General features: G+C 35.7%; 1 protein-coding gene across 1 annotated transcript in view; it reads left to right on the top strand.

Moving 5' to 3' along the window:
• Positions 1–27,096, top strand: part of ercc2 (excision repair cross-complementation group 2) — a 107,546-nt gene that overhangs the window by 72,256 nt on the left and 8,194 nt on the right. The window contains exons 12-21 of the mRNA XM_039769437.1: positions 2,997–3,115; positions 4,566–4,635; positions 8,029–8,098; positions 9,486–9,587; positions 16,793–16,856; positions 18,559–18,680; positions 19,934–20,026; positions 21,520–21,592; positions 25,283–25,353; positions 25,600–25,743. Of these exons, the coding sequence (XP_039625371.1) occupies positions 2,997–3,115; positions 4,566–4,635; positions 8,029–8,098; positions 9,486–9,587; positions 16,793–16,856; positions 18,559–18,680; positions 19,934–20,026; positions 21,520–21,592; positions 25,283–25,353; positions 25,600–25,743 (928 nt within the window). The remainder of the gene's footprint in view (positions 1–2,996; positions 3,116–4,565; positions 4,636–8,028; positions 8,099–9,485; positions 9,588–16,792; positions 16,857–18,558; positions 18,681–19,933; positions 20,027–21,519; positions 21,593–25,282; positions 25,354–25,599; positions 25,744–27,096) is intronic.

Here is a 27,096-nt window from a genome sequence, read left to right on the forward strand (position 1 = left end):
AAAATCCACCACCAGCTCCTTGGTCTTGCTGGTGTTAAGGTGTAAGTGGTTTGAGTCGCACCATTTAACAAAGTCTTTGATTAACTTTCTGTACTCCTCCTCCTGCCCACACCTGATGCAGCCCACAATAGCAGTGTCATCAGCGAACTTTTGCACGTGGCAGGACTCCGAGTCATATTGGAAGTCTGATGTATATAGATTGAACAGGACCGGAGAAAGTACAGTCCCCTGTGGCGCCCCTGTATTGCTGAACACAATGTCAGACCTGCAGTTCCCAAGACGCACATGTTGAGGTCTGTCTGTAAGATAGTCCACAATCCATGCCACCAGGTGTGAGTCTACTCCCATCTCAGTCAGCTTGTCTCTAAGGAGCAGAGGTTGGATGGTGTTGAAGGCGCTAGAGAAGTCCAAAACATAATTCTTACAGCACCACTGTCCAGGTGGGAGAGGGATCGGTGTAGCATATAGATGATGGCATCCTCCGCTCCCACCTTCTCCTGGTATGCGAACTGCAGAGGGTCAAGGCGTGGCGGACCTGTGGCCTCAGGTGGTGAAGCAGCAGCCGCTCCATGGGCTTCATCAGATGGGACGTCAGAGCAACAGGCGGAAGTCATTCAGCTCACTAGGACGTGATACCTTTGGGACAGGAGTGATACAAGATGTTTTCCAAAGCCTTGGGACTCTTCTCTGTTCCAGGCTCAGGTTGAAGATGCGCTGTAGAGGACTCCCCAGTTCCAACGCACAGGCCTTCAGCAGTCGTGGCGATACACCATCTGGACCCGCTGCTTTGCTGGCACAAAGTCTTTTCAGCTCTCTGCTCACATGGGCTGCTGTAATTGTGGGTGGGGATGTCTCACCTATGCTGGTATCAGCAGAAGGATGGTTGGAGGATGCAGTACTCCGAGGTGAGAGTGGGTTACTGTGATCAAACCTATTAAAGAAGTTGTTCATTTGGTTTGCTCTCTCCACGTCTGTCTCGATGATGGCACCCCGCTTCGAGCTGCAGCCAGTGATAATCTTCATCCCATCCCACACTTCCTTCATGCTGTTGTTCTGCAACTTCTGCTCCAGCTTTCTCCTGTACTGCTCTTTCACGCCTGAGCTGGACTCGAGTTCCTTCTGCACGCTTGAGCTCATGCTGATCACCACCTTTAAAAGCCCTTTTCTTCTGGTTCAAAAGGCCCTTGATGTCACTTGTAACCCATGGCTTGTTGTTAGCATAGCAGCATACTGTTCTTACTGGAACTACAATGTCCATACAGAAGTTGATGTAATCAGTTGTGCATTCAACAGCCTCTTCAATGTTCTCACTATGTGACCCAGCAATATATCCCAGTCTGTAGTTCCAAAGCAGTCTCTCAGAGCCTGCTCTGCCTCAGGGGACCACTTCCTGAATGAGCGTGTAGTTGTAGGTAGCGCCCTCACTCTTGGTTTGTATTGAGGCTGAAGCAGAACCAGGTTATGATCTGCTTTCCCAAGCGCAGGCAGCGGGGTGGCGCTGTATGCGTCTTTAACGTTTGCATACAGTAGGTCGATAGTCCTGTTTCCCCGAGTGTTACAATCCACATACTGGGAGAAGGCAGGTAATGTTTTGTCCAGCGTTACATGGTTAAAGTCTCCAGCGATTAGCACAAGTGCCTCAGGGTGCTGCGTTTGTAACTTAGCAACTGCGGAATGGATGATGTCACTCGCCATCTCGCGTTCGCTTGAGGGGGGATGTAAACAATAACAACAATCACGTGTCCAAACTCTCTGGGCAAGTAATAGGGGCAGACTTACGGCCAACAGTTCGATGTCCCTGCAGCAAGTGGAGATTTTAACGTTTACATGTCCTGAGTTGCACCACTTTGTATTGACATAGAGAGCGAGTCCTCCTCCTTTCTTCTTTCCGCAGGTACTTGCGTCTCTGTCCGCTCTAACTGTGCTAAACCCGGATAGCTCCACGTTAGCATCTGGGATGGTAGTCGTTAGCCACGTTTCACTAAAACACAGCAAGCTGCATTCTCTGTAGGTTCTGACATTTTTCACCAGCACAGCCAGTTCGTCGATCTTATTTGGTAGTGAGTTCACATTTCCCAGGATCACAGAAGGCACCGACGGTTTATAACGCCATTTTCTCTCAAGTTGTCTTGATTTAATCTTATCTTTTATCTTTGCGCCGGCTCGGCTGCCCCGATATCGTCTTCTTACCTCGTCAGGTAAATAAGGAACCACACCGGCATAAGCATTTCTTCTCAGTGCTTTAAGCTGACTACTTGAATAGGCGATTCTCGGAGTGTAAAAATCCATGTCAAGTAGTAAAATAGTAAAAGTGTCCAGGGAGCAATTCCACATAAAAGAAAGTGGTAGAAGTGATCAGTGAAATAGAGAAAAATAGAGATAAAAAGGTAAAAAGATAAAGTCATATACAGAGCTGCTGGAAAGGCTGCCACTCGGATGCGGCGCCGGAAATAGATTTTGAAGATTTTTAAATAGAAGTCTTGTGTGCTATATTAATGTGTATATTTATAATTAAACTATAGAACACAGATGTTAACTGATCATTTTTTATTAGCAATAGACCACAGATGTTAACTGATCATTTTTTATTAGCAAAATTAAATTCTGTAGGCTTATTGTTCAATGACCATAAAATATTGCTGTTAGGTGACCTGGGTTCTCTTCCCAGATCCTCCCTGCATGTTCTCCCCGTGTCTGCGTGGGTTTCCTACGGTTTTCCGGTTTCCTCCTAAAGTCCAAAGACATGCAGGTTAGGTGGACTGGCGATTCTAAATTGTCCCTAGTGTGTGCTTGGTGTGTGGGTGTGTGTGCCCTGCGGTGGGTTGGCGCCCTGCCTGGGATTGGTTCCTGCCTTGCGCTCTATATTGGCTGGTATTTGCTCCAGCAGACCCCCGTGACCCTGTCTTTGGATTCAACGGGTTGGATTATGGATGGATGGATGGATGTGAATATAATATAATATAAAATGTCATTTTTTTTTCTTCTCTACCCTTCAGATTCTGTTCTGAGAGACTACGTTCATTGTTACGAACTCTAGAAATAGCTGATATTGCTGATTTTTCAGCAGTTACACTTATTTCTAATTTTGCTACTTTGGTCAGCACATATAGTAAAGGTATGGCTATTATTATTTTTTTTTATTTTAAGAAATAATGTTTTTTTTCTGAAATATATGCTAGTTTTCTGTTTTTTTTTTTTTTAGTTGAATGTGAATTTTTGTGTTATACTTATCTGGAGGAAATTGTATCTTTGTTATTGTATGATTTGCATTATCAGTAGTGACCATTCAAGAATAATTTAATTTGAAAAATTGTACCTGACAAAATATACAGTATCTAAATATAATTTTACCCTGTAGCACACCCTGTAAAAAAGTAGCTTTGATGAAATTTGAATGTAATGCTTTGATATGTAATCTTGTACCTTCACAAAGTTGTGAAGGGTTTAAATCAAAGGAAATATAAACTTAATCATGGTTTACTTTAACTTATTACATTCAACACTGAACATTTACATGAGAAGTACAATGATCTGAATGTTTTAAGCATTATACATTAAAAAACTAGTGAAAAGAAGTAATATTGTAATCTGTGTATAATGTCCCAGTGCGTGAAGTGGATCCAAATTACTGGTGGTACTCTATTTAGTGGGCATCTTGTTCCTTTTGCCTTTCAGGGCATTTGCTTCATCAAACTTTTTATCCTTCCAGTTCGTTTCTGTCACTTCTCTGTGCGATTTGTACCCTTTTTTACAATGCTCAGCAGTAGAAAGGGCGTAGTCCCTAAGACTATCTAACTCATAAAGCATTATAACCAACCAAAAAAAAAAACATGTCTGTTAATTTGTTTTTTTCTGTAACATCACCAAATTTCAGTCAAATTTATTTTTGATATTTTGAGGTATTTAGTTTTTCAATTGTGGTGGGAGGTTAACTGTATCGAGATGTCCTTCCTTAGTGGATACTTACTGCCCTAAATGTACCATCCTACCAAATTTCAGCTTTTTTGTTAAAATGGAAATAGTCTTTTTATTGATAAGTGAGCGAGTCAGTCAACTTTGCATTATTAAATTTTTCCCTTTTTATTGTACTTTATCCACTATCACCAGCAGAGGTCATCTTGGAGTCAACAACTGAACAAAAAACATAATATTTGTGAGAGCATAATGTACATAGAACAGAATGTTTTTGGATTCAACTGATTAATGGCGGGTTACTGTAGCAGTAGTAGATATGCAGTTTGTAAATTAAAAATGACATTTAAAATCCAAATGTTATTAGTTAGTGAAATGTAGACCTGTATGATATTTGTTGCATAATATATATACTTGCATGAAGAAATTAGACTTATTTTAATATTTTTGATGACTTGACTATAGCTGTATTTATATGAAGTGTGCTTTCTGTGGTTGGTGAGTGTTTTGTGCCCAGTGTTGCCAAATATTCAGTTTGTAATCACGTTTTAGGAACTTTAGTTTAGGAAACTAACTTGGTTCGAGTCACTTCTCTAAAATGTATGTTTGCTTATGCAAGTTAAAGCAGCTTGCTTAAAATGTTTTTTTTTTAGGTTTTACAATCATCATTGAGCCTTTTGAGGACAAAACTCCCACCATTGCCAATCCTGTTTTGCATTTTAGGTGAGTATAAATTAATGTGCAGCTTTTTAATAAAATCAGAAAAGCATATTTGGAAGGCAAGATAATGTTATAGTAACAAATGACTTTAATTACTAGAAGATAAACAGGTGATTATCAGAAAACACAAACAAACAGCAGAACACAAGAACAGGAGTTCATTTGTATAATTAATGATTATTTTTATCCCAATATATGAAAACACCAATGAAAACAAATGGTTTTATTGACATAATATTCACTAAAAGTGAGAATATAAAGGTCATTGAGCCATTAGCTTTAAGATAATGTAAGGTGTTTCGCATTTATACAAACAACCTAAAAATATAAACTTAATTTTGTTGTGACCATTTTTGAGCAGGTGCAAGTCCATTCCAAATGTTAGAAATAATGACCTATTTAAAGAAATTGTCAGCGACAAACTGATAAAGAAGAAAAGTGCTTAATTATGGCTATAAGCAAAAACGTAGAGAATTATCACTTGTCAGAAGTTGTAATAGGACAGGATGTAAAAACCGCATAATTGTAAAAAGTGGACTTTTAACTGACAGTTCTTTTGTGTTTGGGTGCATGACCTCCAGACAAAATGGCCCCAGTCAGTGAGCATTGGCAACAAGAACTCCTCCAAGATGTTCACCAATATCGGCGTTCCACAAGGCAGCTGCCTCAGTCCACTGCTTTATAGTCCGTTCACCTATGACTGTGCAACAAAGCATTAGAACAACAACAGCATCAAGTTTGTGGGCTGCACCACTGTGACATTGGTAGGAGGTAAAGGACCTGACAATATGGTGCTGTAACAACAACCTCTACTTGACGATTTCTATGAAATTCTAAAAAACAGAAGAGCTAAAAACTGTTTGTAAAGGGTGACTAGGCTGATTCCAGGACTACAGTGGATGAGTTATGAGGAAAGATTTAAACAGCTGACCCTTACCAGTTTAAGCAAAAGGAGATTAAGAGAATACATGATTGAAGCATTTAAAGTTAGGAATTGGTACAGTGTGGTACAGTGGTACAGTTCATAGAAATTAGTTATTCAATGTTAAGAGTCAGTCAAAATATTGTGCAGTATAAAAAACATTTATTGTGCTTCACTAAAACGGGCCCTTTATTTATATAAAAAAAAAAAGTAATTTTTCCACATTTTCTACCTGATCAGATACAAAGAAGTTACATCAAATTGGAACAACTTAATTTACAAAGTTTTGCGACAGGACAGATGCCTTTGTTAAATGGCAGCTCAGTTTTGCCTGGGTCAATGACAAACTTGGCACACTGTCATATGTAAAGAGTAAGATGTACTCTGATGTTTAATGGGTACTGTAAAACATCTGGACATTATGTAAAGTTTAAAACACCAACATTAATTTTATAATTTCATGCTCTCACTTTTTATTGTTAATTGCATGTTGTACGGAAGTGTATTATGGCCATGGAGAAAAAAAAAAAATATGCAGACACTGAATTTTCAGAAGCAAGTGTAATTTTCAGAAGCGCTAGCATTATTTTTAGAAGCAAGGGTAATTTTCAGAAGCAAGCATAATTTTCATAAGCACAAGCATAATTGACATGTGTGAAATGTAAATTTGACTTAAATTATTACGAGTTATTTTTGACAGCGATCTTACTTCAAACTCTTCTGCCTTCTGGAAAGCGCTACTAGAGTTTCACTACTCGCTCCAACCGCTTCATGGACAGATTCTTCCCCCAGGCCATAAGGTCACTGAACTCTCAGTAACCTTATCTTACATGATTTGTACTGTACCCATCTGCTCGTTTGTGTCATTGTAGTGTACTTTACATGTGTGCTACTATCTGCTTTCTCTCCTACTATTTAACACAATCTATATGTCTGTACAGTTCTGTTTTTCCAGTTAATACTATATATACTGTATTATACATTTTCTGCTATTCTTATGTTTTTGCTGTTTTAATTTATTTATAAATAATCTTATTGTATTATTAACTGTAAATATGTCCCTGGCCCCCACCTTCCTACCCTACCCCATAAATTTTGCACAAGAATTTCACTGTGCTGTTGTAGTATATATAAGTATAAAAATATAGTAGCTTCCTTATATAACTGACCAGATGTTTATATGCAAACATGTTTCTTTTAAACTGCTCTTGATGACATAGCCACAAAAGCACACAGAGACAAATGCATTTAATAATGTTTAATCATATAAGGTAAAGTAAACCTCCATTGGTAAGAACGCCGACAATACATATAAAGTACACTAAGATGCTCTGATCAGGATTTTTAAGGCTGAAACAAATCACCGATTTCATGTTACTTGATCGGCTGATTCCAATACCAATTCTGATTTTTTTTTCTTTTTTCTTTATCCCTTTAAAAAGACAAATAAAACTCTTGTGTGCTATATTAATGCGTATATTTATAATTAAACTATAGACCACAGATGTTAACTGATCATTTTTTATTAACAAAATTAAATTCTGTAGGCTTATTGTTCAATGACCATAAAATATTGCTGTTAGGAGACCCGGGTTCACTTCCCAGGTCCTCCCTGCATGGAGTTTGCATATTCTCTCCGTGTTTGCGTGGGTTTCCTACAGGTGTTCCGGTTTCCTCCCACAGTCCAAAGACATGCAAGTTAGGTGGATTGGCGATTCTAAATTGGCCCTAGTGTGTGCTTGGTGTGTGGGTGTGTGTGCCCTGCGGTGGGTTGGCGCCCTGCCTGGGATTGGTTCCTGCCTTGCGCCCTGTGTTGGCTGGGATTGGCTCCAGCAGACCCCTGTGACCCTGTGTTTGGATTCAGCGGGTTGGAAAATGGATGAATGGAAAACTTCCTTAAATACATACCTTAACTAGTAAATCATGTACAAAATTATTTATCCATAATACATAAGGCTTAAAGAAAATAAAATGCTTCTCATAATTAACAAGCTGTCATATTTAGTTTTTTTCTGTAATGTACCTATCTGAAACAAGGCTTAATTTAAAAAAATATATATATACTCGCACAATCAATTAATTGATATTTGGCAATTAAATGCTACTTAAATGTAAATAAACATGCATGAATGCATTTTGATCATTTTAAATCATTATTTAAATTATAGGTTTTTGCTGTTAAAATATACATTTGCTGTATTTATGCATTCATAATTCCTGTGGGGTAATTATATAGATTACCATTTTTTAAACATTTTTGTAGTACTAATAAACTAATAAACACAGTACAAATCTTTAAAAAAAGCCAGGGGTAAACATAACACTAAGAAGTTTAACATACATCTGCAGCATTCGTATAGACTACCTTTTGGTGAACTATCCATTATCATGTAGTGCTTGGCATAAATAATAGTAATTGATTTCTCTTTGTTCTACCAAATTCAAAAGCAAATGCCCTTTCATTTTTCTTTCAGCTGTATGGATTCTTCTATTGCAATTAAACCAGTATTTGAACGATTTCAGTCAGTCGTCATCACATCAGGGGTAAGTTTTTAAGCAATATTTAATAGTAAAATATATAGCAGAGTTGTAGCCTTTAAGATAATAATCAAGTTGTGGCTTTATTTTTATACCATCCATACCTAGTATTGCATTATACGTAACACGAAATAACGTTCCCCAGGACCTGGGTGCAGCAGATACATTAACACAGGACAAGTGCAACACAAGTGAAGAAGTATACTATAAATTAATAAATAAATGGTAAATGAGTAGATAGTAATAGTTATATCAAAAACAACAGTAGTAACAAATGTCAGCAGAGTGAAAAGAACTGGGTTGAGTATGCAGCCCCGGTGGGGCATCAGTGTTTGGTGTTACGGTGCTGGAGAAGGTGTTTCCGATGCAGACTTTCTGGGGTATCTCTGTCAGGAAGTCTAGGATTCAGTTGCATAGTGAAGTATTGTACCCTAGTATGCCCAGCTTCCCCTTGACCTCCTAAAGAATGAACAGTATTCTAGTATAAATATCTCTTTTGTCCAGATGGGACAGGGCTAGATGAAGAATAGATGACATAGAACAGTTTAATCACCTAAACAACACTAAAGTAAAATGTCAATATTAACAAAAGGCTTAATTCGTCTTTAAAATCAAAAACATTTTTCATCCATTTTCGAATTTGACACTAAAGAGTAAATAAAAGTTGTCATATTTATCTTATATAAGATGTATTACTATTTACATGCTTAATTAGTTTCATGGTCACATTGGAGCCAGAGTCTGTCCTGGCATCATTGAGTACAAGGCATGAATCAACCATCTTTAGGGAGACAATCCATGTTAGCGGCACACACACACTCTCAACACTCACAAACGGAGCCAACTTAGACTCACCAATCCACATAATCTACACATCATTTTTAGCATATCACTATTCTCTTGTTGTGTTTCTGAATATTAATTTCACTGTCATCTTTGCAGCAACAAGATCTCACTGGAATATAATAAACTTGTGTACAATTTTAACTAAATTCAGTTTTCCTGTGTAAGTCAGGGGCAGCAAGTCATTCTTTTTTCCACACAAATAGAATTATTAAAAACATGAAAGGGGCATCACACTAGTGCAAAGTGTTTATGAAGTTAAATGCAGAGACAGTATCTAATAGTGGATTATACTCAAAATTGTTTTAGTGTGTATTGTTTGCATTTGGGATAAATGCAGCAGAAACTGTTAGATCTTGACGGGAAATAGAAAGGGAAAAATAGTAAAATAAAGGTCTAATTGTTAAATGAGCTAATTAAATAAAAATTTTAAATTTGCTAATTAATCTAATTATACAGAATTAACAGTTTTTCATATGTTGTAAACCACTAAATTCTAATTTAGGTATTTTGCAGTATAATGCATTTACACTTTCATTCAATTTGTTAGACGTTATCACCACTGGATATCTATCCTAAGATTCTGGACTTCCACCCTGTTACAATGGCATCATTCACAATGACGTTAGCCAGAACTTGTCTCTGCCCATTGGTAAGTTAGTTCAATTAAAAATCATTATTAAATAATTACAGTCTTACTGTGAATTACTGACACCTGCTTTACAAAAATTCATGTATATGAAAAAAGTTATTTAATTCCTCTTTTTTTCTTATGGGCCCCAATGAAGCTGAATTTTCATAATTATATAAACCTAGTCTGGAAAGATATTTAATCACTAACCCCTAGTACGAACACCTAATCAGCTTCGTTTTGGGACAGGGTTGAATATTAATCACAGTCTCAGTCATTCTCACAGCTGTTTCTGCATTGACATGCCATGGTTCAGCCAAATTGTCAGTGTATATTATGATTAGATGTGTTCCCGCATTTTCTTGAGCATCATGCTCAAAAAAGAAAACTTGGAAAAGCTCAAGAAATATTTTGAATATAAAACATGAACTGATAAAGTGTAGTTAAATAGCCTTATTAAACATTATTTCATGTATGGAAATGTCTTATTAGGTCTTTTTGATGGTTAATGTTATTAAATTAATAGGTGTTATTTGAGCAGAAATCGGGGACATTTTTGGGGCCAGGAAATGCTTCCAAATTTTGTCTGTTTAAATTAAACATAAATATGTGTTCAGGTTATGAAAATTTATCGTACAAACAGGTTTTCAGGAATGGATTAACTTTGTAAAGCGGGGAAAATGTTGTACACAGAAAGACAAATCCATGTGTGAAAATTACTGTTGAAAGTTGTAAAGGAATAAACTTAAAGTCCTGTATGACTACAATACTGAGTGCATCTCTGTTTAACAGTCTGTTTATCTGGTCGAAGTGCTCCTCTCTGTTGTAAATGTTGTCTTTTGGAAAATGGATTTTGAGTTTTAACCAAGAAGTGTACAAGGACACAGTACTCTACAGGTATACGCCAGACCCAACAATTCAGAAGATCTGAAGGCCACTTTCAGAGCAACATGGGCTCTTATAACACCTGAACAGTTCCACAGACTGATCGACTCCATGCCACGCCGCATTGCTGCAGTAATCCAGGCCAAAGGAGCCCCAACTAAATATTGAGTGCTGTACAATACAATACAATACAATTTATTTTTGTATAGCCCAAAATCACACAGGAAGTGCCGCAATGGGCTTTAACAGGCCCTGCCTCTTGACAGCCCCCAGCCTTGACTCTCTGAGAAGACAAGGAAAAACTCCCAAAAAAACCTTGTAGGGAAAAATGGAAGAAACCTTGGGAAAGGCAGTTCAAAGAGAGACCCCTTTCCAGGTAGGTTGGGCGTGCAGTGGGTGTCAAAAGAAGGGGGTCAATACAATACAATACACAGAACAGAACAAATCCTTAATACAGCATAAAAATAAAAATTTTAGAAGTACAGAGCAGAATTTAACAGTAGATGATATCACATATCACAGTTTTCCATCCATCATCCATCAAGCTGCCTCCCCCATTTGGCCATTCCACGGCTGAAAACAGTGCTGGGCCAGCCAATCCGATGAAAGGACCCCTCTTTCCCATGATTCCTGCGATCCTCCATCAGGGATGACTTTACCATAGGCAGGCAAACAACTTGGCAGGTGGGCGTGGCACCAATGCCACATTTGAGTACCGAGAAAGAAACAGAATAGGTGAGGGTTAGTATTCAAATATAATTATCATGTTACTTATGTTTTAGTGCTAATGACTAACAACAGAGATGCAGTATGTACAGTTAATCAGCAGCTCTAGTCAGGATATGCTAAACTGAAGTAGTGAGTCTTCAGCCGGGATTTAAAGGCTGAGACCAAAGGGGCATCTCTTATAGAAGCAGGAAGACCATTCCACAGTTTAGGGGCCCTGTAACTAAAAGCTCGACCTCCCACTGTTATTTTATTAATCCTTGGAATCCTAAGCAGACCGGCATCTTGAGATCTTAATGTGCTCAGGTTTGTAAGTCATGATAAGTTCAGACAAGTAAGCGGACCTTGGCCATTTAATGCTTTATATGTTAAAAGGAGGATTTTGAAATCTGCCCTAAACTTAACTGGGAGCCAGTGTAAGATTTAAGAACTGGAGTTATGTGTTCATATTTTCTTGTTCTTGTAATAATTCTTGCAGCGCATTTTGGATTAACTGGAGGCTGTATAGAGAACAGTTTGAACAGCCAGTGAACACCGCATTGCAGTAGTCAATCCTACTAGAGATAAATGCATGAATTAATTTCTCACAATCCTGTTTATTTAGAAAGCGCCTTAATTTCCTAACATTTTTAAGATGGAAAAACATGTTTTAGACAACTTTGTAATATGTGCTTTAAATGACATGCTAGAATCAAAGATAACTCCTAGATTGCGGGCTGATTCAGTAAAATTAATTGGGATTCCAACTGAGTTAAATGATGACAAAATATTGCTGTGATCAGCGTCATTCCCTCCAACAATTAACATCTCTGTTTTATCTGTATTTAAAGACAAGTAGTTCTCATTCATCCATTCCTTTAATTCACTAACACAACTAATTAAAGACAACATCGGAGAAACTTCATTTGATTTAAATGAAAGGTATAACTGGGTGTCATCTGCATACCAGTGAAAATTAACATTATGTTTCCTAATGAGAGATCCCAGTGGAAGCATGTAAAGTGAAAACAGTAAAGGTCCCAGTACTGAGCCCTGCGGACACCATATTGAACTTCTGTGTATAATGATGGAGTACTGTCAGCACATTTCTGTACATATTGGAATCGATTTGATAAATAAGAACTGAACCAAGCGAGCACGGGCCTGTAAGCCCAACATCATTTTCTAGCCTGTGCAGTAAAATAGAATGGTCAATGGTGTCAAATGCTGCACTTAAGTCCAACAACATAATTACAGTGGAGTTTCCTTCATCAGAGGATATCAGAATGTCATTTACAACCCGTGTTAGTGCCGTTTCTGTACTATGACCAGTGCGAAAACCAGACTGGAATTTCTCAAATAAATTGTAATGCGTAAGGTGTGACTGAAGCTGACTGGCGACTACTTTTCTAGTATTTTAAATGGTAAATTTGAAATAGGCCTATAATTATTTAGTATGTGTGGGTCTAGGTCTGACTTTTTAAGTAAAGGTTTAATGACTGACACTTTTAGTGCATCAGGTACTGTGCCATGCAGTAATGAACTATTGATAATGGTTAGAATAGGCTGCAAGAACATCCATTGCACTTTTACTAGTTTTGTTGGCACTGGATCTAGGGAACAAGTAGTGGGCTTCATTTTAGTAATTAAAGTTAAGACTTCCTGCTCAGTTACAGGATTAAAATTATTAAAGTGCTGAATGCAATGTGAGACAGGGTCTGCTAAGCTAGTATTTGGTTTGTACTGTGATGCTGAGATCTGGGATCTTATATTTTTAATTTTCTCATTGAAGAAGTTCATAAAGTCTGTACTGCTAATATCTGTTGGTATTTTGCACTGTTGATCTGAATTCCCATTTGTTAATTTAGCCACTGTTCTAAACAGTACCCAGGATTTTTATTATTGCTATCTATTAATGTAGAATAGTATTCTGAGCGAGCTTTAAAGAGGGCTTTTTTATATTTATTAACACTCTCTGTCCATGCAATTTGAAAGACATGTAGCTTTGTTGTTCTCCATCTGCCTCCAGTTTTGACACTCTAATTTAAGAGCTCGAGTGTTTTCATTAAACCCAAGGAGAGTTTCTATGTGCTTTGATCACTTTTGTTTTTAGGGGAGCCACTGTGTCCAGAGCATCTCTCAAGGTCACATTATAATGTGATGTTAGCTGATCTAAATTGTTTTCCACATTTACATTTGATGTTAACTGATCTAAATGGTTTTCCACAATTACACTCGACTTACTCAAGGTATCTATAAATTTTGAAGCAGAATTACAATCTAGATGTGCACTGTCTTTGTTTTAATCTGTGAGTGCGTTGGCATGGGCAGAACTAAATCAAATGTAATTAAGAAGTGATCGGAAATAACTACATTTAATGGAGTAATATTTAAATTTTGAATTTCAACTTTGTAAGTTATAATTAAATCTAATGTGTGGTTATGATTATGAGTTGGACCTTTGACAATCTGACAAAATCCTACTGAATTTAACAAATAAGTAAAACATTTGCTAAAAGTGTCAGTTTCCACATCAATGTGTACATTAAAATCCCCCATCAGAACTACGTGATCATAATTTATAGCCAAATCAGATAGAAGGTTGCTAAATTCAGTCATGAACAATGAATATGGCCCTGGTGGTCTGTAGACTAGCACTATAATTGTGTTGGAATCTGTTTTAATATTTAAAATGAATGCCTCAAAGGATGTAAAGTTGCCTAGATTTTTAGACATGATTTGCATTTTGTTACAATGAATTATTCCAAGGCCTCCTCCTTGACCAGAATCTCTAGACTTATGAAGGAACGAGTATCCATCTGGTGATGCCTCAGCTAGGGGAGACAGTGTCACATTTACTAAGCCAGGTTTCAGTAAGAAGACACAGATCAGATTTTGTACTTAATATAATATCATTTACCAAAACAGCTTTAGTGCCAAGAGAGCGAATGTTCAATAAACAGCATTTAAAACTGCATGGTTCTTTCTGAACTGCTGATATATTTTTTGTTTTAACTTGAAGTAAATTTCTATTACAGATGCCCCTGGTGGAGGGTCTGGGTTTATCCCTTGGTCTAATTATACACCTTATTTTTTGGTTATCAAAGCTCATACTTTTAATGTTCATACCTTTCAGTTGGCCAGCATTTCTAAAAATCCTTTTTTTGCATTGATCTTAATTGATATTCTAATTTTCCGAGATACTGAATTTGGGACTTTCATTAGTTGTCAGTTATAATCATCAAAATTCAAAGAAATAAACATTTGAAATACATCAGTCTGTGTGTAATGAATGAATCTAATATACAAGTTTCAGTTTTTGAATTGAATTACTGAAATAAATCAACTATGTCATGATATTCTAATTTTATGACCGCCACCTCATAAGTGTTTGCTCCAAGTGGTATCTTAATCTATTCTTTTTAAGAATACAGCAATCCCTAATTTATAGGGATTTAAAAGTACTTAATAATGATTTTTTAACTGTTTCTTTATGTAGTTTATTATGAAAATTCACATTTTTCCTTTCAAATATCAAAATCAGGATTAAATAAATGAGTTTTAATTTGATGTTAGAGGTGAATATCACAATAACCTTAAACGTTTTTAAATTTGACGCATTTCTTGTGCCTGTTTACAAGTCCTTAAAGGACATACTCTTCAGGAGCTAATTGGTTTTTCAGTAATTTAAAATTAAAAAGCCTTAAATTTCTGATAAACATTTTAAGATGCATACTTGCTTTAAAATAGGAGAATAAGTTAGTTAATGAGAAAATTTTTGCATAAAATCCAGATATATTTGTTGGATTTACTCGTATTTACTTGTATGCTTCATGCAAAAATTTTGGATACCCCTGGCCCAATTGCATATTATGTTGACAGCTGAAGTAAAACAAAATGGTAAATGCAACATAGGAATCAAATAAGCTAAAACAATTACATTTTTATGAAAATGTTAATGTACAGTTAGGATTTATTTGACAAACTTAACAATAAGAGAGTAAATATGGCATTTGCAAACATTTGACACCCTCCTAAATCAGTACTCATTCATATAACGGTTTCCTCAAGGATTTGTTGATATTTAGTGGAATCCGTTCCTCCCTATACTCATGCAATATATCCTATGCAACTAGCTGCCACACATACCCAAACCAGAGTAGGTACAGCCATAATTCTGCTTCTTTTTCCTAACAAAATTATTGTGGTTGTGGCCAAAGAATTCAGTTTTAACTTTCATCTGTGTGTAGTTCTTGGTTTGAAAATGTCTCTTTCTTATGGAGATTTTGTTTTGGATACTGAAGTCTTTGTTTTTTTTCTGAAGAGACTGCAGGTAAGGCTTTTTTCAGATGGCTTTTTCATGCAGGCCATGTCCATATAAGCAACATTTGAACAGGAGAGCAGTGTACAACCACTCCTTTCTAAGCTCTGCCTGATGGTCCCTTGCAGACCTATAGGGGCTTTGCTTTGTTTTGGTTTGCCTTCCTGCACAGTATATGAGCTGTTCTAGCTGTTAGTTTTCGTGGTCTTTCAGATCACGTCTTGACTTTCACAGTTCCCCTTAACAGTCATTTTTAATGGAATTTCAAACTGTGGAATTTGCTAGCTGGAAGCACTTCCATATCTTTATATAGCTTATCCTTCTTTGTAAGCATCAGTTAATTTTCTTTTCATATCCTCAGTCATTTGCATAAAAGAGCCCATGGTTTTTGAATGTTTCACAATGTTTGAAGATCAGAGGATTTACTAGGCTGTACAGTTGCCATCAGTTTACAATTCCTAATACCAGTTTTTGGCCAGACTAACATCTGATGAGCTAAGCTAAGCCAGTGTAGACTAAAGACCAAAAGAGTTCTGAGAACTTTCATCTAAAAAGATGCCAAACTTTTGCAAATACAACATTTACTTTTATTTATTTCACTTTTTTTTGGCTTGTTAAAATAAACCTGAACTGTACATTAACATTTTCTTAATTATGCACTTGTTTTAATTTGTTTGCTGTGGAAGTTGTATTTACTATTTTTTACTTCAAATGCGAACAAAATTTTTAATTTTGCCAGGATTGTCCAAACCCTTGCGCAAAACTACATACATTTAAATTATATATGTTCCAAGTAAGTGTTCAATTACTTTTTTGTCTATTATAAATGTCAAACTACTGTCACCAGTCTGTAAGAGACATGCAGCTAAGAATTTAATTGTACTTCAAGACAATAAACCTGAACTTCTTTTAAACTTTTTTTTTTCTGTGCGGTTAAATGTACCTTAGTAATTCATCAGCATATGAAACATGCAGTGACTCAGTAGATGGATACAACTCCAATAACTTGGTTTGATTCCTTGTACAACAACTTTGTGAAGGTTGAAAGTTTCCTAGTTTGTTTGTTTGGGGTTTCTGTGAGTCTTCTGCAACATTCCTGAAGTTGCAGATACTAAGTTGACTGTTAACTTTTAAGAGGCCATGTATGGGTGAGGGTGCCTTTGTCTTCTATCCATTGATCCTGGGATGGATTCCCTCTCTATGCAGGTACAGAAAATGAATGAACCTCAGCTTATTAATCAAGTATTTACAGTACAGTACTTCCTGGTGTTCTGTACACGAGAGAGATAGTATCTCTATATTTTCTTTTTAACAGATTGTCGGCCGTGGAAATGATCAAGTAGCCATTAGTTCCAAGTTTGAAACTAGGGAGGATATTGGTAAGTACAGCAAACTTCTTTCTTAACTATAATAATGGAAGGAGGTGACAGAAAAACTGGAGCCAAAGATAAAGCAAAATATGGTAATTGTGGTATAAATGGATTTAAAGTAAATTAAACCTCGTAAATACAGGTGACATAAGCAGTATAGTTTAGAAACACAATGCCACATAATGGGAATTTTTTTAGCACACAAAAAAAAAAAACTTAGTTCAATGACAATTGGAATGATAGTGACTAATACAGTGAATTGGTGGTACAACTTAATATAAGCAGCTATGACATTTTAGATTTTTGGATCTTGTGAAAAGCTAGTGTCGTAGAATAGAATCTCAAACCAATAATATCCAAAGCCAGGAAATTATGCAGGGCATAAAAGCCTAGTTTTACTGTAGACTTTTATTAAAGATAATAAAAAGCCCTGTTCTGTTTGCGGGGCGAGCTGCTGTTCCTAAGCACGAAAACATTTCTATACATAGCTTAACATAGATAAGAAACATTGATTTATGTGCTATACTAATGGGCAAGCACCTTGTTGGCATTCTTCCACATTTGTGCAATCACCGTTCAGTCATACCCACTTCTCATTAATTTCTAGCCATTCCTGCCCTTTATTCATTATGCTAATGATTTGCACCTCTTGGCATTTTGCTGTCTTTGTCTGGTCAGCTTTTCAGCCACGCCTCTTTATTGGTAATCCTCAACCCAATCTTTGGCATTGGCTTTCAGGTTGTCATTTTACGATGGTGGATTGTTTACGTGTAAGAGTTCTTGCAAATCGGTGCATTCCAGTGTTTTGACTAAATAAGACACAGTGGAATTCAGGGCTTAAACTATATTGGTGAGATTACAATATACTTTTAAAAATAAAATATTTTATTTATTTTTTGTGCGTAATTAAAATAAGGGCTTAACCATATAATACGTTCTAATTCCTGTGCATAATGTATTTTAATTAGCCAGTCTGGTTGTATATAAAATATCCAGTAAATATTCTTATAGATATATTTCCATACTAGTCTCAATTAGAAATGATTTTTAGAGACTGGAAACAGTCTGGGTAGAAATTCAGGGCATTGATGTTAGTTTACAGTATTGTTGATCTGTAATATCTTTTAAGATCAATTTCTGTAATATGTTTGGCCTGGTTTGTGGTAAAAAAACATTGACATGCTTTTAGCCACATGCTTCTTTTTTATAATAACAAAGTAATGACATTGAATCTTAATGGTTTAACTTTTTATATGTGATTCTGTTCTGCTGTATTCATGATTTCTCCCTTATAATATGACTTAATATTTAGATTTTCTCTCCAGCTATAGCTATCCCTTTCACTTAAAGGAAGAAAAATTGTAAAAAATGATTTAGAGGTTTATGTTGACACAACATTCTCATCTTCATTGGAAGGATGAGAAGCAATTAAAAATAAGGTTTCATTAGAAAAACATTGTATGTAATCTTTTCTTTGTAAAGCACTAACAAGACTACACCTAAAATACTTTACATAGTCACCACACTACAAAAGTACATTCCACAGTTCGAAGCACCGTTAATAAAATGCAGTTAATACAGTTAATGAAATACAGCATGTTGTATATTTTAAATTATCTCAACCAGATCATTTATTAAAATTTGTATTTATCTGTATGTATGTGTTTTGCATTAATTCTTTACTTCAGTTTAATAATTTTAACTCTTTCAGCTGTGATCCGTAACTATGGGAACCTTCTTTCTGAGATGTCAGCAATTGTTCCTGATGGAATTGTGGCATTTTTTACCAGTTATCAGTACATGGAAAATATTGTGGCATCCTGGTATGAGCAGGTAAATGCAAAAAAATTTCTAAGATATATGATCGATTGCCTAGGTGGTTGGTGTTGAATATGTTTAAAAATAGATATATACAAACTTGCTGCTGAGACAAATCAAATGACATTTGGTGGTAAAACAAAACCTGAAAGTCTCTAACACTTCCCTGTAGGCAGCACTTCATAGAGCTTGCAAGAGCTAAGAATTAGTACTTTGTACATAGTCCTTTACCATCAATTACGGCTGTTAGTCTTCTTGGGTATGTCTGTATTCACATATTGATTTAGATTTAGGAATCTTTGCCTATTCTTCCATGCAAGTTTGGCTCCAACTCTGACAGACTGGGTTTAATGTGTCTATGAGCTGCAATTTTCAAGTGTGTTGTATTCAATTCTGGGCACTGGCTGGTCCATTCAAGAATACTGACCATTTTTAACAAGGCATTCTTTTTTGCATTATGCACTGCTAAATGAAGATCTCTAGTTCTCCTTGAGTATTTGCCTATTTAGCTGCATCCATTTGAAATGAACACAGTTGTATTTTTCAATATATTTAGTGCGATCCTTCAAGATCTTTTCAATACAGTTCATATACATTTACATATTTCATTTCAATTTAATATTATAGAGAACTAGCACAGTGGAATATCTAATTAGGAAAACAAGCACAACAACAAGTCTGCCTGTTTCGATTATATTGTGCATTTAAGAACCTCTGTTCACTGGATATTCTAGCCCTTACAGTATGTCCCTTTTTCTTTATATATCTTGTTGTCCTTGTTCATCGAACATTCTACCCTTACATCCATCTTTCTTTTGGTTCTTGTTGCCTTTGTTCATTGGATATTTTAGGCCTTTTGTAGACACTGGATGTCATTATGCTTGGGCATGGTTGAACGACAGACACTGGATGTTGTATATATATGTATTGAGATTACTAATACATAAACAGAAACACATTAGACTTAAATATGTTTTAATTTGACTTTGTAACTCAGCAAAATGTTATAAACAGTCTTCAAGGCTTACCATGTGTAGCCTGCTTACTCTTCAGCAAAAGTGTATATAGCCTGTCTACCATTTCCTTCAGAACCTCTTTCTCTCAGTTAGAGAATCAGATGTCTTTGGAATATTTCTGGTTTCCTTTGTTCTAGTATCCTAGGGTAATTCTGTTGTAAGGCACCTCATACAGTTATTAATCACCATCTCCTGTAGTAGTTGCTCTGAATGCACTAATCGGCAACCTAACATATTTATGTTGTTACATAGGGTATTCTGGAAAACATACAGAGGAACAAGTTAATTTTCATTGAAACTCAGGATGCTGCAGAGACTAGCATGGCGCTTGAGAAATACCAAGAGGTAAATTTTTATTCTCATTTATGTATTTTGTCACTATGACAATTCCTAAAAGTTTTATTTCAAAAGAACATTCTCAGGGGCTTCTTCTATCTTTTTGCACTGTCTTTACAGCCTGAATCACATTAACTAGTAATTCAAAATCTTTTCCTGCTAATAATGTAAAACGTTTTTGCTATATATACATACACATACTGTTATTTTTAGATAGTGCCTCTTTAAAACTTGTTAATAGTGTTGAATTATTCTAAATATTGGAAAATGTTTGATTAGAAAATCAATCTGGTGAAATTTGTCCTAACAAAGTCAATCTTTATATGCCACCCATACCCTGAACACTGAGAGGTTTACTCAACTAGTCATTAAGATCTCTGTTTGCCTAAACAGAATAGTTCCTGTAAAGCAGGATTGTTTTCAATTAAAGAAAGGATATTGTATTTGTCTGGCCAGGCTTAACTTTTAAAACACAACTACTGGTTGTAATAAATAAATATTGTCCCCATTATCATCCATTTCTTTCTTAGTGGCTTTAGATGTGAAGAAAAGTAATTTTAAAATTTATTTGAAGTAGCAACAGGTGTAAACTAAAATATAAAATCCTCATTCACAAAAAGGACAAAGCAGGTTCTCCCTTCCTGGCCAAAAAGTTTATCACTTATATATTTTTCCTGATCTGTAGCTTGCTTGAACACACTTTTTACCCACCAGTTCCTGATTGAAAGTATTCTTATATCCATACACTCTTTTGGACATCTTCCACTTTTCAATGTTAAACAGAGGTTCTTTAAAATGCAGCTATATCCCATAATTTCCTGTTGTATCTTAAAATAACAGCTTGTTGAGATAAAAATATCTTACAGCAGGTTGTAAATAATATAAGCAGTCTTTTATCTTAAGTAATTGTACCTTGCTGCTATGTGACCTTCAAAGTTAATTTTTTCTCATCTGTTAAACTTGAAATACAGGCTCTGGGTAGTATAGTTTATGGATCTGAACTGTATTCAGTTCAGAGTTTATACACATTCTGTGATAATCTCTCTCTTTTATTTTTACCTAAAATGTCAATCTTTAATAAATGCATTTGGTGTTTTTTTAGTATCTTCTGACCCATCTAATCCTCTGTGCCGCTGTTTGCTGTTCATATGTCCATTCATTCATATCATCATTTGCTATTCGTTACTCAGACTTCATAATTATCTTTAACATTCTCACTGTATTGGTAATATTTGGCTTAGCAGTTGATTTGCTGCCACTTTATTGAACTGTATAATTTTAATATCATATTTGTTCCACCTAATTTCTATAGCTTACCACCTGTCAAGTGCTTTATTTTATGTGTCTGCTAATTTTGATTGTTATGTTGTAGTGTAATTTGTTAATAAAGAAAAAAGTTGATCATAAAACATAGACTCTGTTTGTTATTTATACATTCATGTGAAGTAACCGATGTTCTTTTACAACATTGTCTTAATGTATTTGATTGTTTACCTATTAAGGCTTGTGAAAATGGTCGTGGAGCTATTCTACTTTCTGTGGCAAGAGGAAAGGTTTCAGAAGGAATTGATTTTGGTAAGCAAGGAACTGTTTTTCAATAATTACAAGACCATTTGAATGTTAAAACTACCCAACGTAATGCCATGTCTACAATTATGCAGTAAGATTAAGTACAATTAGAAAATTGTGTTTACAACTAGTTCTGTCTTATGTTGACATTTCATTTTGACCTTTATGAGCTCTTAACATGCAAACTGTACAAAAATAACATACACTGCTTGTCTGTTTCTTCCAAGAAAATACAGTTTTGCTCATAAGTTTACATACCCTGGCAGAATTTGTAAGATGTGCACTGTGCTTTAAATAAATGGTGACTGATAAGGCATACATTTAAAGGAATCCAAATTAAACTATAAGGCATCATAGAATAACACAACCATTAACACTAGAATTGCCTAAGCCTATGAAAAAAACTCGTAAACTCAGCCCACCTTAAATCCATTCGCATCTCTCCCTCAGCTTCTTTTGTTTTGTAAATGTGTTGATCAGCACAAGCAGCCTGCTATCCCATCCTCCCACTGCCATAGAAACAGCAAAAATCGCTGTCCCAGCTCAAGCCTTGTTTATCTGTTAGTGAGGTATCGGGAGCTGTATAGTGTAAATAATATATCGTTATTTGGAACACATGCATTTCATGTGTGTTCCATGTCTACAACAATTTATGTAAACACATTGTTTAAACAGAAACTTTTTTCATGTTTTAGTAATAAATGACAAAATGTGGAGATGAACTGTATAATGTTTGAAGCCTGAAGTCCAAAAATCAAATAAACACTTTCACAAAAGGTGCAAGTATAATACGACAGCTTCCGTGGTGCAGCAGTAAGAACTGCTGACTTGTAATCAAGAGGCTGCCAGTTTGATTCTGGCATCCTTGCAAATTTAACATTTTGAATAGTGAGCTGCTGTTATTGTTAATATTATACAATAAAAACATACATTTGATTTGCGTCTGTAACAGCCAGTGTAAATTTATAGTACTTGTAAAACTTAGCATTTTGTTTTTCACTTTTATTCTCTTAGTCACGATCACGATACAACCCCACCCTTCCCCCAAACCACCCCAGATCTGACGCTTTTAGTTTTTATTTGAAACTGGGAATAACTGTAGATGTGAGTGATGATTACAAACAATGGAACTTGAAATTCTCTGATCTGAAGGGATAAAAGCTGACAAACAAACACTAGTGAATCTGCCTTCTTGGTATCTCATTGTCATTTGAATGTTTTTTTTATTCAATTTAATTGAGTGTTCCTACTCACGCTAAATTAGTATGCACCTAATTGTCTATGATGTCAAAACCACACTGACAAAAAACAGACATAGGTATATATGATATTTGGAATAATTCATTTTATGACATGTATAGTACATTTCAGAAAACATTGTGGCACGGATGCAACATTATTCATATTATTCATATTCATTCGCATGTCTTCTTGCAGTTGTAATCAGTGACCACGTTCTCCCCATTCTTGCCCAGTCTCCACATTTTGGTGCATGGTGGTGTTTCTTTTGTACTCCAGGACATGCAGAGTAAAGAATAGTACAGAGAGGTAAGTTTCACGCTATATGCAATCATCAAATTCAAATTTTACAGTTCCCACACTCCCAAGGACCGTCCTCACTACATTTATGACATGTGTACCTTTTGCAATGTACACACTTCTTTCTATGCTGTGGTTCCTATTCCATTGAAGGGGCATCTGACACTGATTGAGTTTACTTTCCTGGGGGAAGTGGCAGTCCACCTACATGCTTCACAGTAGGTGTGGTGTGCTTTTTGTCATGGGCATTGCATTTATGATTGTGACCATAAGGTTACATTTTGGTGTCATCACTCCAAAGGACTTGTTCCACAAGTTTTGAGAATTGTCTGGATGCTGTTTGGCATATTATTATTGGGCTATTTTGTGGTGGTGGCACAGTAAAAGCTTTTTTCTTGTAACTTGACCGTGCAGCCCCTTTTTGTTCAAGTACCTCCTTACTGTGAATCTTACAACAGCAACACCACTTGTTTGCAGAAAAACCTGTGTTTCTGCAGATGAGGCATGTGGGTTTTTATTTGCATCTCGACAAATGATTCTGGCAGTTGTGGCTGAACTCTTAGTTGGTCTATCTGACCATGGCTTGGTAACAACAGAACCCCTAACTTTCCACTTTTTTATCAGAATTTGAACACTACTGACAGGTATTTTCAGATATCTGGATATCTTTTTATACCCCTTTCCTGATTTATACAATTCAACAACCTTTTCTTTCAGGTCCTTTTGACAGTTCTTTTGCTTTCCCTATGGCTCGGTATCCAGCAAAGTCAGTGCAGCTCTGCATGAATGTAAATTGACTATTTATACACAGACACTGATTATAATTAAAGAAGCTACAGGTGTGGACACACTTCCTTAATTACTTTTAATTTGAAACTGTGTGTGTCAACTTGTTTGTATATTATCAGCCCCAACATTCAATGTTATGCAAACTTTTAATCAGGCCCAGTTGGATGATTTGAGTTATCATTGTGATGGTAAATTGCTTTTCCTGAGCACACTCGCTAATTAAAATGAAAGCTTTCTGTATGATTAATTATATTTTAAAAACAAAAACAAATATTTCACAAATTCTGCCAAGGTATATAAACTTATGAGCACAACTGCATACTATACCATTTTGTGATTTATGTTCCAATAATACAGTGCACTAATCAATTCTTGAAACAGAAGCCTTAAACTGTACAGAACTGCAGAACGTATAGAATGTTAAATTCAAAGCAACAAATCCTCTAGTTTAATAAAATGGGAAAAATGAATATTATTACAGATGTTTTACATCAGGGGTCTTAAACTCAACAGGGTATATGAGCCACACAGAAAAAAGTGCTAATTGGCTGGTCGCATTCATTTCTAAATGATAGAAATGCAATATAATATTACTGTTAATCTATTTGAACTACAATACTACATTTGCTACAGTACTAAAGACAGGAAGGTGAGTCCAGGTTTTCAAAGAAAATGCAAGTACTTTATTACTGAATATAGAAGGCAGGTACATTCTCAATAATTCATGCAATGTATGAGCTGTTATTTCAGCACTCTAATACATGAGAAAGGAGTAATGACAGACCAAATGTCCTGCTTTAGCTCCCATCTTCAGATAAGAAGAACCGCTCATAATCACCGCTGTGACAGATGCGGTCTAGAAAAGAGAGATCAGAAGAGTGCAAGGAAGAGCAGGTCAAACTCCAGTGTTAAATGTTCTAAATACATTGTGCAACAAGCACGTTGTGTGGCAAGCTTTATCCTGCAGAGGACAACCAATTACGTTGCCCTTACCAGACGCAGCAGAGCAGCTATGGCACTGTCCTTTTGCCACTGCCATTAGAGATGGTGAATTGCCAGCGACCCGGTCACAATAGTATGCGTATTTTCCCCATATTAGTTATAACAAAATATTTTTATGGTCCCATGAGTTTCATTACAACAGGATTCCACTTTTATAACTTCAGTGAACAAAACAGATTTTTCATGCAAGTAGCAGCATGCTAATGTTGTGAAGATCTCACTTCAAAATACAAAAATTTATTCTATATGCAAATTTTTTTCTAAGATAGTACAGCTTTATAACATTGTCATTTATACTTTGCCCTTAAAGTCCTTTTATTCTTTGCTTTTGTGCATAAGTCACAATTTGTGTCTTTTCTGATTTAGTACATCATTTTGGAAGAGCAGTGATAATGTTTGGAGTACCTTATGTTTACACACAGAGTCGCATTTTAAAGGTGAGTTTTATGAAATAGTAATTGTGAAAAATATAATTATATATGCTAAAATGTCAAATAGCAAAAACCACTGCTACTAGCTTAAAAAGCTGTGTGATATCTTCTCTTAAAGCTGTACAATATCTAAAATTACATCTAACTGATATTTTATTAACAGCAGTCTTAGCAGTATTTAATGAGTTTTTAGCTTTAACATTTAACATAATTAGCTTTAACATTAACTCTATTCATCTAATCTATTGCCAGGCACGTCTGGAATATTTAAGGGATCAGTTTCAGATCAGAGAAAATGATTTCTTGACGTTTGATGCTATGCGTCATGCTGCTCAATGTGTAGGAAGGGTAATTCGTGGAAAGACTGATTATGGTCTTATGATATTTGCTGACAAGGTGAGAGGCACTACATCTCATTAAGATTTAAAAAATGATTGACTTTCACATGTTGTGAATTTATGTATATCCATTGATTTGTGTATACCTATATTTGTTTATTTAAATCAATCTATAAGAACTAAAAGCTCAGTTTTTAATAAACCTGTAGTAAATGGTTTTAACTGCTAAGAAGTCTTCTGCTACTATCCTGATTTACCACAAGATGGGACATGAGGGTCATTTTTTGCTACTGTATAGTGTGCTAAATTGATGTAACCACATAATTACAAATGCAGTTTCTACATTTTAATATAATGCACTAAATGCATTCATACTGTCAAAAAATACAGTACTAATTGACTTGCAATCACCTCTTTTTTTAGCCCTTAGACATACTTCTTCGCATTGCCTCCAGAATGATAATTAGACATACTATAAACACCGTAGGTCATTGTCTCTCATTTTCTGGTTATACTTGCCTGTTCATTTTATCTACACGTAACACTTGGCACTTTTCTACATTAATCTACATTTTCCAGTTTTACTCAGTTGTAAAAATTGTCCAGGCTGTGTGTTTTACAGGCTTTTCAGTATCCCTAAAAGTTTAGTATCTTTATGATATTTCAGGTTTGCACTGTTTAGTCACTATCCCTTTTTTTCATCATCAGCAACATCACTGGTTTAATGCCCATTTTTTAATCACATCTTCTTTGGCCTCCCTCCTAGCCTCATCCCTGTCATCTCTTCCCTGGTGCAAACCATCACCCAGTTCTCCTTTGCCTTTCACGTTACAAGCCTAAACAACCTTATATTGTTTCTCCTCAGTACAATTATTATCACATCCACACCAAGTCTTTCTGTTAACTCAGTATGCATCTTCCTATTACTTACTGACACTGCACACATCCTCATTCTCTTATGTGTTCTTTCCAGCTTCATTTGTGTTAAACTTTCTTCAGCCATGTCTTACTCAACATTTTGGCTCTTAAAAAGCTTTCATATATTTCACCCTTCAATACCAGAGACTGCTCTAGAACTGACAATGGAATTTTTTTGTTGATGTACCTGTTATCCTTGTTAAAACTTCTGAACTTGATAAAGAGATATCCTTGATTTTTTTAAAATATGCACTAAAAATTCATGATGATCTATGAGGAGACTCAAGTCTTCAGTTAGTTCAGCTATATTATTATCTTTTAAATGGTAGTTTAAATGCTAGCATGATAATGGGTAAAAAAATTTTTTTAAAGTTACAGCTGTTGCAGTTGGCTTCTTTACCTGGCATCATTGTTTGCATTACCATAGTGCTGCATCAGTTTTTGCTTTGCTTCAGTTTTTCCTTTCACAAGATGTAGAGAAGCAAAGTATAAA

This window comes from Polypterus senegalus, chromosome 11 (genome assembly GCF_016835505.1).
Source record: "Polypterus senegalus isolate Bchr_013 chromosome 11, ASM1683550v1, whole genome shotgun sequence".
NCBI lineage: Eukaryota > Metazoa > Chordata > Cladistia > Polypteriformes > Polypteridae > Polypterus > Polypterus senegalus.